This window comes from Apodemus sylvaticus, chromosome 10 (assembly GCF_947179515.1).
Source record: "Apodemus sylvaticus chromosome 10, mApoSyl1.1, whole genome shotgun sequence".
Taxonomy (NCBI): domain Eukaryota; kingdom Metazoa; phylum Chordata; class Mammalia; order Rodentia; family Muridae; genus Apodemus; species Apodemus sylvaticus.
This window is the reverse complement of record NC_067481.1, coordinates 51011940-51027100: the sequence shown is the minus strand read 5'-3', so window position 1 is coordinate 51027100 and position 15161 is coordinate 51011940. Positions and strand designations below refer to the sequence as shown.

The window sequence follows — 15161 nt, the reverse complement described above, 5'->3', positions numbered from 1 at the left end:
TGTGTGTGTGTGTGTAAGAGGGTGGGGGATATAAAGTTGTGTTTGGATGGGTGGGGATGTGGGTTGGATCTGGGAGGAATTGGGAGATGGCTGAGAATATGATTAAAACATGCTGTACAAATAAAAAATAAAAATAATTACAAAATTATGTTTACGATCAGAAGAGTTAAGAAAAAAACAAAAATATACATGAAAACAAAAAAAGTTATGGGGTAATTAAATAAAATGAATAAGGTGCTGGAGAAATAGTCCAGGGTAATAATACTAGCTGCTCTTCCAGAAGACACAGATTTCATTCCAAGCACCCACATGATGGTTTATAAACTATAGGCCTAGGAGATCATATGCTCTCTTCTGCCCTTGCACTGCATGAACAATGTACAGATATGCATGCAGGCAAAATACCTTTATACACAAAATAATGGTAAAAGTTAAAAAAATTTAAGAAGGAATAAAATCCAAGATTTGTCCAGAAACAGCACATAGAAGATGTTAGAGGAGGAAGGATGAGAGGCTTGGCGGTTTTCATTGACTTAGGATTTTGGAGGACAATTTAAAAATGAGACCATAGTTAAAGCAGAACTCAGGACAAACTGATAAAATTCTGGGGTGACTTAAGATGTAAGTCACTTAAATGGAGGTCACTAAAATAGTAGCTCTAATATATACTTTACTAGGATCACTTGACAAAAGCAAAATAGAAAAACTGTCATGTTCTCAAACATAATTTCTGCCTTCAACTGCACAGATTTCTCTTTTACATGCTGAATAATGATTGCTCTATACTTTTAACAGAATCTCAAATGCCAATGAGAAAATCTGGTATAGCATCACCACATTTGTACAGTCAATTGAGTGAAAAATTTCAATATTATCAAGTGCAACTATCACAGACAGAAGGTAATTTTCTTCTTACAAAGGACTCTTGCCAGGGCTCCCTTCATGTCTCTGTTCCTCAGACTGTAGATGAAGGGGTTCAGCATGGGAGTTACCACTGTGTACATCATGGCCATGACAGTCTCCTTCACAGTAGTGTTATTAGCTGTTGGGCATAAATAGAGACCGATGATTGTCCCATAGAACAGTGACACCACAGACAGGTGGGACCCACAAGTGGAGAAGACCTTGTGGATGCCTCGTACAGAAGGGACCTTAAGAATGGAGGTGACAACTCGTGCATAGGACACAATGATGAGTAGGAATGGAATGACAATAACAAGCCCTCCCATGATAAATATCACCAACTCATTAATGTGCGTGTCAGAGCAGGACAGCTTCAGCAAAGGAGATATGTCACAGAAAAAGTGGGGGATCACATTGTCCTCACAGAACGACAGTCTGGCCACGAGCAGGGTGTGCAGCATGGCATGGAAGGTGGTCAGCACCCAGGACAGCACCGCCAGACTCACACAGAGCTTGGGGCTCATGATGCTGGTGTAATGAAGGGGGAAGCAGATGGCCACATAGCGGTCATAGGCCATGGCCACCAGGAGGAAGCTCTCAAGGTCTGCAAAATACAGGTAAAAGTAAAGTTGTGTCAGGCATCCTGCATAGGGAATGGATGGAACTTTGCTTTGCATGTTTTGCAACAGCTTGGGCATCGTGACTGAGGAAAAGCAGAGGTCAGAGAAGGACAAGTTGCTGAGAAAGAAGTACATGGGTGTGTGGAGATGGGAATCCAGTAGAATGAGGATGATGATGATGAGGTTCCCCAGGACGGTGGTGAGGTACATGGCCAGGAACAGGGTGTAGAACAGGTGCTGGTGCTCTGGGGGGATGGGCAGGCCCAGGAGGAGGAACTGGCTGATCACAGTTTGGTTCTCTTCTGTCATAATCTTTCTCCTGCACCTCTAGAGGAAAATGGCATAGATCCTTGGAAATACAAATAAAAATAAACAGACTTTTAGGCACGTTGTCTATTATTCATTTTAAACCATTTGACCTCATAACCATAATTATACATTTAAGATCTCTGTAATCACCAATGACCTCTTTTTTTTAACCTTCTTATATGTTTCTGTATTATGCACCATTTCCCAAATACATTTAGCTATTTGCTTCTCAGATCAAAGTCCATTACTTTTTTCTTTTTATCTTACCTGGCCATCCTAGGCAGCTGTAAGTAGCTCATTTATCTTAGTGTCTCTTAGTCATCAGTCGTCCTAAGGATTATGAAACTTTATATTTTAATAATTACACACACACACACACACACACACACACACACACACACACACACCAGTGATTTAAATTGCCATCTGAAATCCAGCTGTGAAAGTCTGTGTAACTTTTTGAACTCTACCTTGTGTCTTATTAGTTATTAATTAGTAGTTATTGTCTCTTAGCTATGTCTCAGGCATGCTAAGTCCAGCAGATCCAAGTGAGACCCATGATTCCTCTCTGCTCTTTCCCAATGCGCCCTCACTCTGCTCTCACTTTTATAAGGTGGCGTTTAGGAACTGATAAATTCAATATCTACAAGATCTGGACCAAATCAGAAATCTGTCAATGTTATTTTCTTCCTAGCATAGTCAGTCTAGAAACCCTGTAGCTGTGCTCCACCTTTCCACATCATCCAGTCATTGCCTCCACATTACACTCCAAGACTAGGATGGCAGCTAGATGCTACCAAGAATATATTTATAAGATTACAAGCTGTTTGGGAGCCTCTAGCATGTGGGAGCTTCCAGCCTGTGGTGATCCCCAGGACCTAACATTTCAGTATTATCTTAAGGGCTATTTCACCTGGAACAGGCTTTTTAGGCTGATGAGCCTTCAGCAGATGTCTACAACTTCCACATGATGGTCTTCCTGCCTGTGCTGCTGGCAGCCCTCTGTGTCTGGTGTTAGTCCATTCCCTGATATGCTTCTTCTGAACTGAACGGAAGAGCAATATAAACTGCCTGTGGCCAGTTGCATGCAAGAACACAGATAATTATATTATCTGCTACTACTGGCTTTGGAAATGTCAACCTTGGCTACACCCAGAATATGGGCTGCTCCCAGACCTGTCCCCGTGAAAACATCAACATCAACCTTGGTGTGGCATCTGTGAATAGCTTCTGCTGCCAATGCTCCTTCTGCAATTTCAGCACAAGTGGCCTTGGACTTTTGTGCCAGTGCCCAACTACTGGGCCTTGGACTCCTGCTCAGCTTGCTGATTCTGCTGCAGTTGAGCCCCTGAATGCTCCCATGTGTTCCCCATATCCCCCCAGCTCAGGAAGAAAAACCCAGCTCCTTTCAGATCCCAGGGGACCCCAGTTGCCTTCAGCTACTCTGTCCAACAATGATGATGACTCACAATAAAAATCTTATGCTTTATTTTGCTATAATTTACATCATGATTAACTTATATATGAACTGGACTAGGCTCTGGTGTTGATTTTGGTGAAATACTAATTCTAATGTTGCAAAGAATGTAGCATTCAATGTCATTAGCATTTGGAATGGCAGACTTGAAGTAGAGAAAAATACCCTCTGTAATGTGATGAACCTCATGCAGTCAGTTGAAGAGAAGAGAAAAAAATGAAGTCTCATGAGTAAAAATTCTGCCCCCAGATTTCCTGTCCTTGAGTATGCAACCTCTACTCAGCCTAGGACTCATCTGCTGGCTTGTCTCACAGATGCTTTTCAATTCTCATTATCATGCTGTCTTAAAACAACTTTCCAATTCAAGAAACATACAGACACAGACACACACTGTGTACACACACACACACACACACACACTCTGCACCCCCACCTCTGTTTTCTTCGAGACAATACCAACAAACTCCAGTATGTTTTGAAGTTGAGAAAGAAAGTAGAGAAAGAGCTCTAGGGAATGTTGGAAACTTTTTCTGGAAGTGCTATCACTGATTATTTAATGAAGCCAAATTCACAGTTGGTACATGTTGGCACTGTTACATTGGCAATATAGAGAGAAGAAACATGTAGAGAAAAATCATGCTTTGTTATATAAAGTTTCATGTTATGATTAACTAGTGCTGGTAATGAGTCTGGTAAAATACAATTCTAATGGTGCTCCAAATGTAGTTTTCAATGTCATTAGCATTTAGAACAGTAGACTTGACATAAAGTAAAAAAATAGTTTCTTAAAGTTCTCCCCTTGCAGTATAGGACCCACATAGTATAGGAATATATGAAGAGGTCACCAACCAGGAACCTCACCTGTGGGTGCTGCCCCCAGTGATCCAGTGAGCTTTGTATCTTCTTCAGCCATTAAGTCAGCAATTCTCAATGAGGACAGCACATACATATCCCCTAGGAGACAGCGTGGTTTGCATTAAATAGAAACTACATGGAAATCTGTGAAAACACAGATTGTAGTTCTATCGATCAGATTCTACATTGTAAATGAAAAACCAGGCAATGAAACCTTGGTGCTGGAGTATTCTTACACTATTACTAAAAAAAGAATAAATTGGTGAGACCCCTCAGATGAACATGAAGTCTTTGATTGGAGCCCTGATTAAGGTTTATTAATGCTCCACAGCAAAATTAAAAGAAATAATCATTGTCACAGGATGCATGTTTATAGGGAGTAATATTAGGAGAATAATTACACAGTCATTAAAAAAGAACCACACCATGAATAAATAATTCAAATGGTACTACTAATTCAAATATGTCCAGGATGTGGCAAAGTCTCTGAAGATAGAGAGATGACAAGGAAGGAAATGTCTATACCTGAAAAATCTTTCTACAGAATATCATATGCTGCAGAATATTGAAACTCTTGGATTGGAAGGACAGTAAGATAGCAGCTCATTTGCCCATCTGCCAGCTCATCTGGAATATTTGAGGCTGACACACAATTCTTGTTATAATATCATGTTTCCCTTTTTTCACGATGGCCACAGGAAATGACAGTCTCTAGTCAACACCTAGATCTGCACCACCTTTTTTTCTGTCTCTTATTCTAGTATCACTGGGCTTCAGAGACTCTGTATCCCAGAGGAATCCAGATCCTGAACAACTCATTAATGTAATTATCCAGGACCTTTCTAGGACCAGTTCTTTCAGAGTCCTGTAGTTGTGACTGATTACAGTCTTTGACTATGTGCTACTACCCTTGGAGGTAAGTTGAAGAAGAATAGGGATACATAGGGTAAAGTATTCTGAAAACTTATCCAGGAATAAGTTGCATACCCATGTTTCTAGAGTCTGTATTTTGAGGAATATTAGGGACTAAACTTAATAATGTGAAAGATCCTATGCATATGAAAATGCACAGAAGCCTTAGTAGCTGTTGGGAGAACATAACCGTGAAAAACATGTACTTTGAAAATGGTCCTAAATTCCATTCTCCGAGTAAAACATAAGTCTGTATAAACAGCCCTCAAGATATATAAACATGATGTTAGCAAGGATCAGAATTTATGACTCAACTTCCTATAAAGTCAATATATATTACAGGGCATCTGTTGCTCTTTTTTGGACTTTTCACACAACACACACACACACACACACACACACACATTTAGATGTCTTAGTTTTAAATTTAGCAATTTTGGAAAATGGCTATGGTAGTTGTTCACTAAATAGGGGAGTTTTTACCTTTAAGGTAAAGGCTAAAGGAATCGTTTTTTATAATCATTTTATTGATTCTTTGTGAATTTTACATCATGCACTCCAAACCCAGTCATCTCCCTGTTCCTTTGTGCCTGCTCTCCTTCCTCACAACTTCTCCACCAAAAGAAAACAACAAACAAAACAAAACCAAGACATCTCTTTGTGGAATCTGCATGTGTGCCACATAGCACTCCCCTTATCACAAACAAATTTGCAACTTGCAAACTTTCAATGAGTCATTTGTCTGGTTTGAGGTCTCTGGCTTCTGCTACACTCTCAATACTGGATCTTCACTGGGACTCCTTTTGGATAGCCTGTTGTTGCCTGTGTCATGGGGATCCTGCAGCTTTGGAGCTGCAGGACCCATCATTTCATGTGCTCAAGTAGTTCCTATAAGGGGTCGGTGTTGTGGTGGGCCAACTGAAAGCAATGTCTGGGCTTGGGTGGTAGCTAAGGTGGTCAGCCCAGCAGTTTTCTGCCACCTACACCACCAGACCTAGCTCTCCAGCACTGGCCTGGCTAACTCAACCAATGTTTTAGCTTGGAAGGCCCAGGGCTACCTCTCCTACTTTCATGCCCTCGGGGCTAGCGCTGCTGTGCAAGGCTAGCTTTCCTGAGTACCAAATCCAGTGAGGGGTGGGGCCAGTTCTGCACAGCCCTTGGACATTGACATGGTCCCAGACCAGGGATGCCCACATGGCCTTTGGTGGCAACGTGGCACATGTGCATTTATGCAGATCCCTGATGTTGCATGGTCACTCATCCAGATATGATGGTCAGTGCCATCATGGGCCAGGCCTTTACCATGGTCCTCCACAGTTCCTGCCAACAATTTGTAAGACTTTCTCTTCTCTTCTCTTCTCTTCTCTTCTCTTCTCTTCTCTTCTCTTCTCTTCTCTTCTCTTCTCTTCTCTTCTCTTCTCTTCTCTCATTCATTCTTTCTTTCTTTTAACAACCTTACAAGCATTAGATATATTTAGTCCTTTTTACAAGAGATCTCATAATATCAGTATTGGGAATATGGCTAAACAAACTTCAGCCTTTACTTAAAATGTAAAAGCTGTTTTAGAAAGACACCCAGAGGCCCACCTGTCACATCATTTGCTCACAGTAAGATCCACTACAATGTGAAAATATGTTATGGAGATATGGGAGATGAGAGAGAGAGAGAGAGAGAGAGAGAGAGAGAGAGAGAGAGAGAGAGAGAGAGAGAGAGAGGAGGATGAGGAGAATGGTTTGAACACTATGAAGAGAGGCAGGATTGGAGGATTGGAGATGCAGGGGGTGGTGAGAAACAGCCTGATGTGAGTAGCTTTCCTTGCCATCTAAGTCCATGGTAAAGCAGCAGCAGCAGTAGCAGCAGCAGCAGTAGCAGCAGCAGCAGCAGCAGCAGCAACAACAACAACAATAACAACAGCCAGGCAGGATAGAAAGTTCAGGAATTTGGATATTGCTGCTATTGAGTATATTACAAGGACTACTTAGAAAAGATAGATAGATGCCAGGAGCCATCTAAGAGAAGTTAAAATCTAGGAGGTGATCTTGCTGAGATGGTTTGGCTATGGACTGTAAATCTATAACAATGTTGCTCCTTTAGGGAAGGCTGAGGAGATTACATTTTAGGAAAGATTCCTGCTATTATGATTTTCCTGTTATTATTAAATATATATATATAATAATCATTATGTATTAGCCCATCCTTTTGAACAGATTTCTGCAGAACAACAAAGAACTGTCTTGTAGACATGCTATATAGGCCAATAAATGAATGGCCAATAAATGATCTTAATTTTAATGATGATTCTATAAGAATTCCTAAAATCATATTAGTAATTATTAAGATCTTTTATAGTAGGATTGCTATTAAGTCCTTTCTGATGTCAAAAATGCAATGAAATCTCTGCCAGTCTTCCATTTAATTGCTTCTGAGGTAGAAAGCAGGCATTTACAACTTAGCACACATTCCAAGAGGTTGTAAAAGGGAGCAAGAATAAGAGAAGAGAACAGAAAGAACTTTTTTTTTTGGAGATGTTTTTCTTCTTTTTAATTCTTTAATTTCTTTTTACCGTGAAGACTTCATCCCCCTCCCAGTCTGTCCACCTGACCTCTCCCCTTCTCATTCATCATCCCCTCCCCCATTTCCAAGGATGTACCCCCTTCACCAGACCTCCCCACTCTCTAGGGCCTCAAGTCTCTCCAGGGTTAGGTGCATCTTCTCTCACTGAGGCCAGACCAGGTAGTCTTCTGATGTATATGTGTTGGAGACCTCATATCAGCTGGTATATGCTGCCTGGTTAGTGGCTTAGTGTCTGAGAGATCCCAGGGGTACAGGTTGAGACTGCTCTTCCTGTGGGTCACCCTCCTTCTCAGCTTCTTCCAACTTTCCCCTAATTCAACGACAGGGCTCATCAATTTCTGTCCATTGGTTGGGTGTAAATATCTGCATTTGACTCTTTTAGCTGCTTGTTGAACTTCTTGGAGGGCAGTAATGATAGGCCAATGTGTGTAAGCACACCATTGCATCAGTAATGTCATAGTGTCAGGCCTTGGGGCTTCCACTTAAACTGGATTCCAATTTGGGTCTGTCACTGGACCTCCTTTCATGCTCTTCTCTATTTTTGTCCTTGCAGTTCCTTCAGACAGGAACAATTCTTAGAGAACTTTTTAGATATAGAACCTAGAAAAACCAGTTTTCAAAGTGTCCCTTTTTCTTCCTGTGACTTCAATTAGCAGGCTGTGAGTTAGAGCCACACAGTTCCTGCAGAGATTGAACAAAGTCTACTTAATCCCACACTGTTTTACTATGAGGTGCAAAACACCAGCGACTGCAGTTTTCCGGTCATAGAGGAACTCAGACAAGCAAGTCAGCTACCATAGCAAAGTGATTTACACATGAGATAGGTACATGTTTTATTACTAAACAGCAATCCTAAGTATCTCACAAAACCAAGTCTTGCCCACGCCTACTCTCTTCCCTCTCTGTTACCTTAAAGAGAGAGCCAGAAAGAAGAACTGCTAGGGCTGGTCTCCAGTAGATGGAGATAGATAGAAAACAAAAATTTGGACAAATGGTAAAATCTGAAAGTAGGTTCATATCCGAAGAAACAGGAATAGGAGTCCAGCATAGTAGTACATCTACATTACAATTTTCTAGGAAAAAAGACAGGCAACACAAAGAGAGAGAGAGGAGAATCAAGTTCCTCAGACCCACCTTCCTTGTTAAACTACTAACCTAACTTTTTAATGTAGTGGGCAATTAGTATGACTGGTGGGATTGCATGGTGGAAAAATTCTACAAAATATTCACATTAATATGTTTATAGAATGAATTATATTAAAATTTCAAGTTTTATCATTATAGGTTTAGTTGAATTTTCCTTTTGCAAAAGATTCTTTCAAGAGCGCCCTTTATGTCTCTATTCCTCAGGCTGTAGATAAAGGGGTTCAGCATGGGAGTCACCACTGTGTACATCAAAGACATGACAGTTTCCTTCACAGTAGAATTATTACTGGAAGGACATAAATAGAGACCAATCACTGTCCCATAGAACAGTGACACTACAGACAGGTGGGATCCACATGTGGAGAAGGCTTTGTAGATACCTTGAGAAGAAGGGACCTTGAGAATGGAAGACACAATTCTTACATAGGACAAGATAATAAGTGCAAATGGAAGGACAAGAAAGATGCTGACCACAATAAATATCACCACCTCATTAACACGGGTGTCAGAGCAGGCCAGCTTTAGCAGAGCAGACATATCACAGAAAAAGTGGGGGATCACATTGTGCTCACAGAACGACAATCTGGCCATGAGCAGGGCGTGCAACAAGGCATGGAAGGTGGTCAGCACCCAGGACAGCACTACCAGACTCACACAGAGCTTGGGGCTCATGATGCTGGTGTAATGAAGGGGAAAGCAGATGGCCACATAGCGGTCATAGGCCATGGCCACCAGGAGGAAGTTTCCAAGGTCTCCAAAATAGAGAAAGAAGTATATTTGTGCCAGACAGCCTGCATAGGAGATGGATGGAACTTGACTCTGCATGTTCTGTAGCAACTTGGGCATTGTGACTGAGGAAAAGCAGAGGTCAGAGAAGGACAGGTTGCTGAGAAACAAGTACATGGGTGTGTGGAGGTGGGAGTCCAGAAGAATGAGGATGATGATGATGAGGTTCCCCAGGACAGTGGTGAGGTACATGGCCAGGAACAGGGCATAGAACAGTTGCTGGTGCTCTGGAGAGATGGGCAGGCCCAGGAGGAGGAACTGGGAGATGACAGTTTGGTTCCTTTCTGTCATGATGTCTATGGTACATTTAAGAGAAAATATGACATCAGGTTTTAAAATTGATGTGATCATGTATTCTTGTTAATCATCTGTTATGTGGTCAACAATATCAGTTCCACATTCATCACAATAATTACATACATACTCCAAATGTTTGTTTTCTCTATAATGCTGATAATTGAATATCTTCCTATTATGCTTCAGTGTTCATTACTTCCTAAACATTTTGTATGTGTGTTTCTTAGACACAGTTCATCATTTTTTCTCTTACCTGCCTGATTTTTCACCATTATTCTATGAATATTAAATAACAGTAGTTTGACCCCCCTTTTTTACCAGTATCTCACAAGTGTTGTCCTGAAAGATGTTTTCTGAGCCACATCCTTTCAAAATTGTACATATAAATTAATGCCAATAACAATAGTCTCCTTTTGAAAGAGGAACACTCCTCCACTGCTGGTGGGGTCGCAAATTGGTACAACCACTCTGGAAATCAGTCTGGCGGTTCCTCCGAAAACTGGGCACCTCACTTCCAGAAGATCCTGCTATACCACTCCTGGGCATATACCCAAAATATTCCCCAGCATGTAATAAGGATACATGCTCCACTATGTTCATAGCAGCCCTATTTATAATTGACAGAAGCTGGAAAGAACCCAGGTATCCCTCAACAGAAGAGTGGATGCAAAAAATGTGGTATATCTACACAATGGAGTACTATTCAGCCATTAGAAACAATGAATTCATGAAATTCTTAGGCAAATGAATGGAGCTGGAGAACATCATACTAAGTGAGGTAACCCAGTCTCAAAAGATGAATCATGGTATGCACTCACTAATAAGTGGATATTAACCTAGAAAACTGGAATACCCAAAACATAATCCACACATCAAATGAGGCACAAGAAGAACAGAGGAGTCGCTCCTTGTTCTGGAAAGACTCGTGAAGCAGTGTAGGGCAAAATCAGAATGGGGAAGTGGGAAGGGGCAGGTGGGAGGACAGGGGGAGAGAGGGAGGGAGTGGGGGGCTAGAAAAGTGGAAACCATTGGAAATGTAAATAAAAAATATATCGAATAAAAAAAATTCAGTTTAGTCAGAAAATGTTAAACAAACAAACAAACAAACAAACAAAAAACAATAGTCTCCTTTTACCTGTAGATTCTGCTTTGTACTGTTAACTAATTACCTTATCTGAAGTTCAAGAGATTCCAAATATATCTTAAGGGTGTTGTTCAGCTCTCCCCTGGCTGCCTACCCCCCACTTCTTTTATAGTTGAGCAAAAGGACTTCCAAGTCACACCAACAACCTGAATTTTAGTGAATTCACTTGTTTTTGTACCTGCAGTCTAGGACATCTGATAGGTTTGTCTGTGTGTTCCCTTGCCCCTCCTTCATGCCTTACCAAAAGACTGTATTCACGGAGCAATGTGGCATCTTCTGTCTCCTGGAATATAAAAGCAGATGTTTCCTTTGTGTTAAGGAAAACCTGTGCTAGCAAACCATTCTTCAACATGTTTTATCCACTCATTTGTGTTCTAAGATGCTAATCTGATGTTTTATTCTGAATATTACTTCATTGGGATTATCATTGCTCTAAGAAAAAGGCATATACTTTAGCCTGTTATAACTTCACATTTTTATTCTACTCTGCAGTAAAGCCTTTTTTGGAAGTTACAGTATGTTGTCTCCAGTTTTCAAAATTTGTTACTCCTTATTACTATCATTTTCTATCATCTGTGATTTCTTCATCTGAAGTATCCTTGATGATTTAATGTTTATTTAATGTTAATGATTTGATGTTTCATGTAACACTAAAGACATAACGTTTCATTTCAAGTAGAATAAATATTCTTTTAAAATATTTTTCAGGATATAAACTTAGTATATAATAAGTTAAAACCTGATATTTTGTAATGAATTTCAGGCAGGAAATTTTGTATATACAGAAAATATGTGGATAGGTCAGATATACATTTTTTTTCCTGTAATGTTGGTGACTGAAAATGAAATCTTTATGTTCTAATTTTGAGAGTGTCATTGAAATTGATGTAGAAAAATGAATGTGATGATAATTTTTATAAGTTATTGAAATTATAAAAAGAAGGATGTACTTGGTTCAAAATATCTGGGGTTTTCCCCTCCACAACTACCCAATTTTGTCTAGCTCATTAGATGCTTAAACTTTGGTTCTAATAGTGATTTTGAGATATATAAGTTTTAATGTTTTTCTGAGGTTTCATTTCAACATTGTCTTATTTAAATTGACTTGTTTAAATAAATCAATTACCATTCATACTGTAATGAGACTCATATAATATGTTAAAAGATATCAGAAGAAAGTGCATTCTCATGAAGAATTTTGCCTCCAGAGTGGACTTAAAACTTCAACCTCTAATATTTTCAAGAGAGTCCATTCTGATAACTGGCCCTTCAGTTATTGGCTTGATCCAATCAGCAACACCTCCCCAATTACATTTCTTCTGGAAACATTTTTAAAATAATACTCAATTTGTCTCTATTCTGATGAAGGGAGCAGAAAAGGATTCTTAAGAAATGTGGGAGGGCTGGGAATGTACCTCCATGGTATGGCTCTTGCCTAGCATGTCCAAAGTACTGTATTTGACAGCTAGCATCAAGCAAAGAAAGAGCATCATCTCCCCAAACAAGTAACAGTGAGAGAGAAAGAGAAAGACTGAGGAAGACAGGGAAATACAGAGGGAGAGACATTGAGAGACAAAGACAGAGAGACAGAGACAGGGATTATATGAGACAAAATCAAATGCTTCATTCTCTTCATGATGCTTATGATGTTCACTCTTTGCATATCTGAGTGCTACCAAGTGAAGAGATATATAGGAAATTCACATAGTTTCTGCAGTTCTGCTTGCTCTGTGAATGACTGGGACTTATTTCTTGCGTAGGATGATTTGGAGTAATCAGAAACTAGAGACCTCACCTGGACTTCCTATCTTTTTCAGCTGTCAAACATGCAAGCTCATATCTGGACAGCGCATGAGAGTTTCTCATGAAGTGTTTCTAATATTAAGTATGCAGGAAGCCCTTCATGCAATAGCATAGACATGAAAGGAAAAATCACCAGAGATTTTGAGACAAGTACATTTCTTTTTATGTTTACAATGATATATAAAATAATCATATTTGTTTTCCCACATCAACTTCAGTGACACTCTCTGAAATGAAGCATAAGGAAATTACTTTTACTCACCAATATTATAGAACACTGCACATCTGACCCACTCATGTATTTTTCATAAATCTAAAATTTCTTGTCTGAAATTGAACACAGACCAGATTATGCCTCTGTAGTTGAGATTCTACTTGATAAATGCACACACAGATGATGCCAACAACATGCTCAGGGGACTATATTTAGAAACAATTGCATCTATTACTATTAAGCACATAGGTTTTTGAGCTCTGTCAGATAAATTATGATCTTTGATCTTTCAACTTGTTCATAGTTTATTACATCTCCATAGGTGAAGGTACATTAAAGAAGAATTAAGAACCATAGACGGTATATTTAATTTGATTTAAGAACTTGCAGGTTGGGCACAGCATTACATAATTGTAACCTGAGCTGAGTTACATCTGAGGGCATAAAACCATCTTGAATTTAAAGTACCCTTAGGCAACAAAGTGACTCTCATGCTCAAAAACCCAGACAAACAATTGTGTTGCAATAATATGATCTTTGAGAACTTTGCATAAGAAGTAAATGTGAAAAAAATCTGTCATTATTAATTATAACTGATGTCCACTATATATGGTGTCCATGAAACAAAATACTTCAATAATAGCAGTCTTCAGGGGGAAGAAATAGCAATGAGTAATGTTATCATACCTGAAAATTTGTCCTGTGTAATATCTAGACAATACTCTCAGGCTAGAAAAACTTAAGGAAACAGTTCATCTTTGCTCGGAGTGCATTGAGTGACTTCTAAGCCCTGATGAAAGGTATTGCTCGCCTTTATTCACTGTAGACGTAGGTCATAACAAGTCCTATAATCATTCCCTAACTATGCTCCTCTGTTTCTCTCATATTCTGTTCTAGCCATCTCTGTGCCTAAGAGGCTCTTGCATCCCAGAGGAGTCCAGTAACTCATTAAAGGCAGTAATTACCAGGGACCTCTGTAGGACCAGCTTTTTGAGTCTTACAGTGATAACTGATTATCACCACCAATAATATTACTATACTTGAGGGATGGTGGAGTTTGAGAGAAACTCATGAATGGATACTTTATTCCTTTACTTTTTCGTGTGGCTAAAGCCAACTCTTGTGGAATGGGGAGGGGGCCTGAGGAAAGGTGTTTGTAAAATCTCTAGAATAATCAGAGCCAACATTCATGGATAGAAAATACATTATAGACCTTTATGTATTCAAGAAACCACAGTGGCTTTTAAAGACACATAGTTTGGAAACATTCCCAGGTTTTTATGAGAAACATTCATGTTGCTAGGGTGGATCAGACTTCTGTGACCAACTTCCTCTGTTTGCCAAAATGTTGAACACAGGAAAAGACGAAAGCTGAATTGGCTCTGGCCATGTTTAATTCTTATTATAATTAATATATAAGTTAAAAACCCGGATTCCCACTTCATTTGGTTACTCATGTTTTATTTTTATCTCTTTGGGAAAGTATCAGTAACACTATATCAAAATCCTCCTCACCATCCTTTGGAAGCTTCTCCTTATGCCCCAATGACACATCTTATGGTCTTGTCTATGACCCAGAAGCCATAGGTTGCTTTTAGTTTCTTACTCCTGGACCAGTCCCATGTACATGGCAGTTATCAGCTAGATGAACTTCTTTATTCAGTGATACACTTTCAGTCGAGGGGATCATAATTCTTTCACACTGCATTTGTGTTTATTTGTTGTTAGAGATGATAGCAATGCTTATTTTTGGACATTGCAATTTAATATTGGTTTTTTAGTCGATATATTCTTTATTTACATTTCAAATGATATCCCCTTTCCTGGATCACACCTCCCCGAAAGTTCCATAAGCCCTCTTCCCTCCCCCTGTTTCCCAATCACCCCCTTCCCGTTTCCCTATCCTGGTATTCCCCTACACTGCTGCACTGAGCCTTTCCATGACCAGTGGCCTTTCCTTCCTTATTCTTGGACATCACTTGATATGTGAATTGTTTCTTGGGTATTCTGAGCTTCTGGGCTAATATCTGCTTATCAGTGAGTGAATATCATGTGTGTTCTTTTGTGATTGGGTCACCTCACTCAGGATGACATTCTCCAGTTCTACCCACTTGCCTAAA

The 15161-nt window shown here is 39.7% G+C and overlaps 2 protein-coding genes and 1 pseudogene across 2 annotated transcripts; 1 reads left to right on the top strand and 2 right to left on the bottom strand.

The window, feature by feature from the left end:
* Positions 1–887: 887 nt before the first annotated feature.
* LOC127694003 (olfactory receptor 1468) lies at positions 888–1832 on the bottom strand. The gene has a single exon (XM_052195353.1). The coding sequence runs from the start codon at positions 1830–1832 to the stop codon at positions 888–890; it is 945 nt and encodes a 314-aa protein (XP_052051313.1).
* A 967-nt stretch (positions 1833–2799) lies between these two features.
* Positions 2800–3184, top strand: LOC127695522 (lymphocyte antigen 6E-like; annotated as a pseudogene).
* Positions 3185–8929: 5745 nt separating this feature from the next.
* Positions 8930–9877, bottom strand: LOC127694137 (olfactory receptor 1). Its single transcript, XM_052195563.1, has one exon. It carries the CDS (start codon positions 9872–9874, stop codon positions 8930–8932), a length of 945 nt encoding a protein of 314 aa, XP_052051523.1. The 5' UTR covers positions 9875–9877.
* Positions 9878–15161: the final 5284 nt, after the last annotated feature.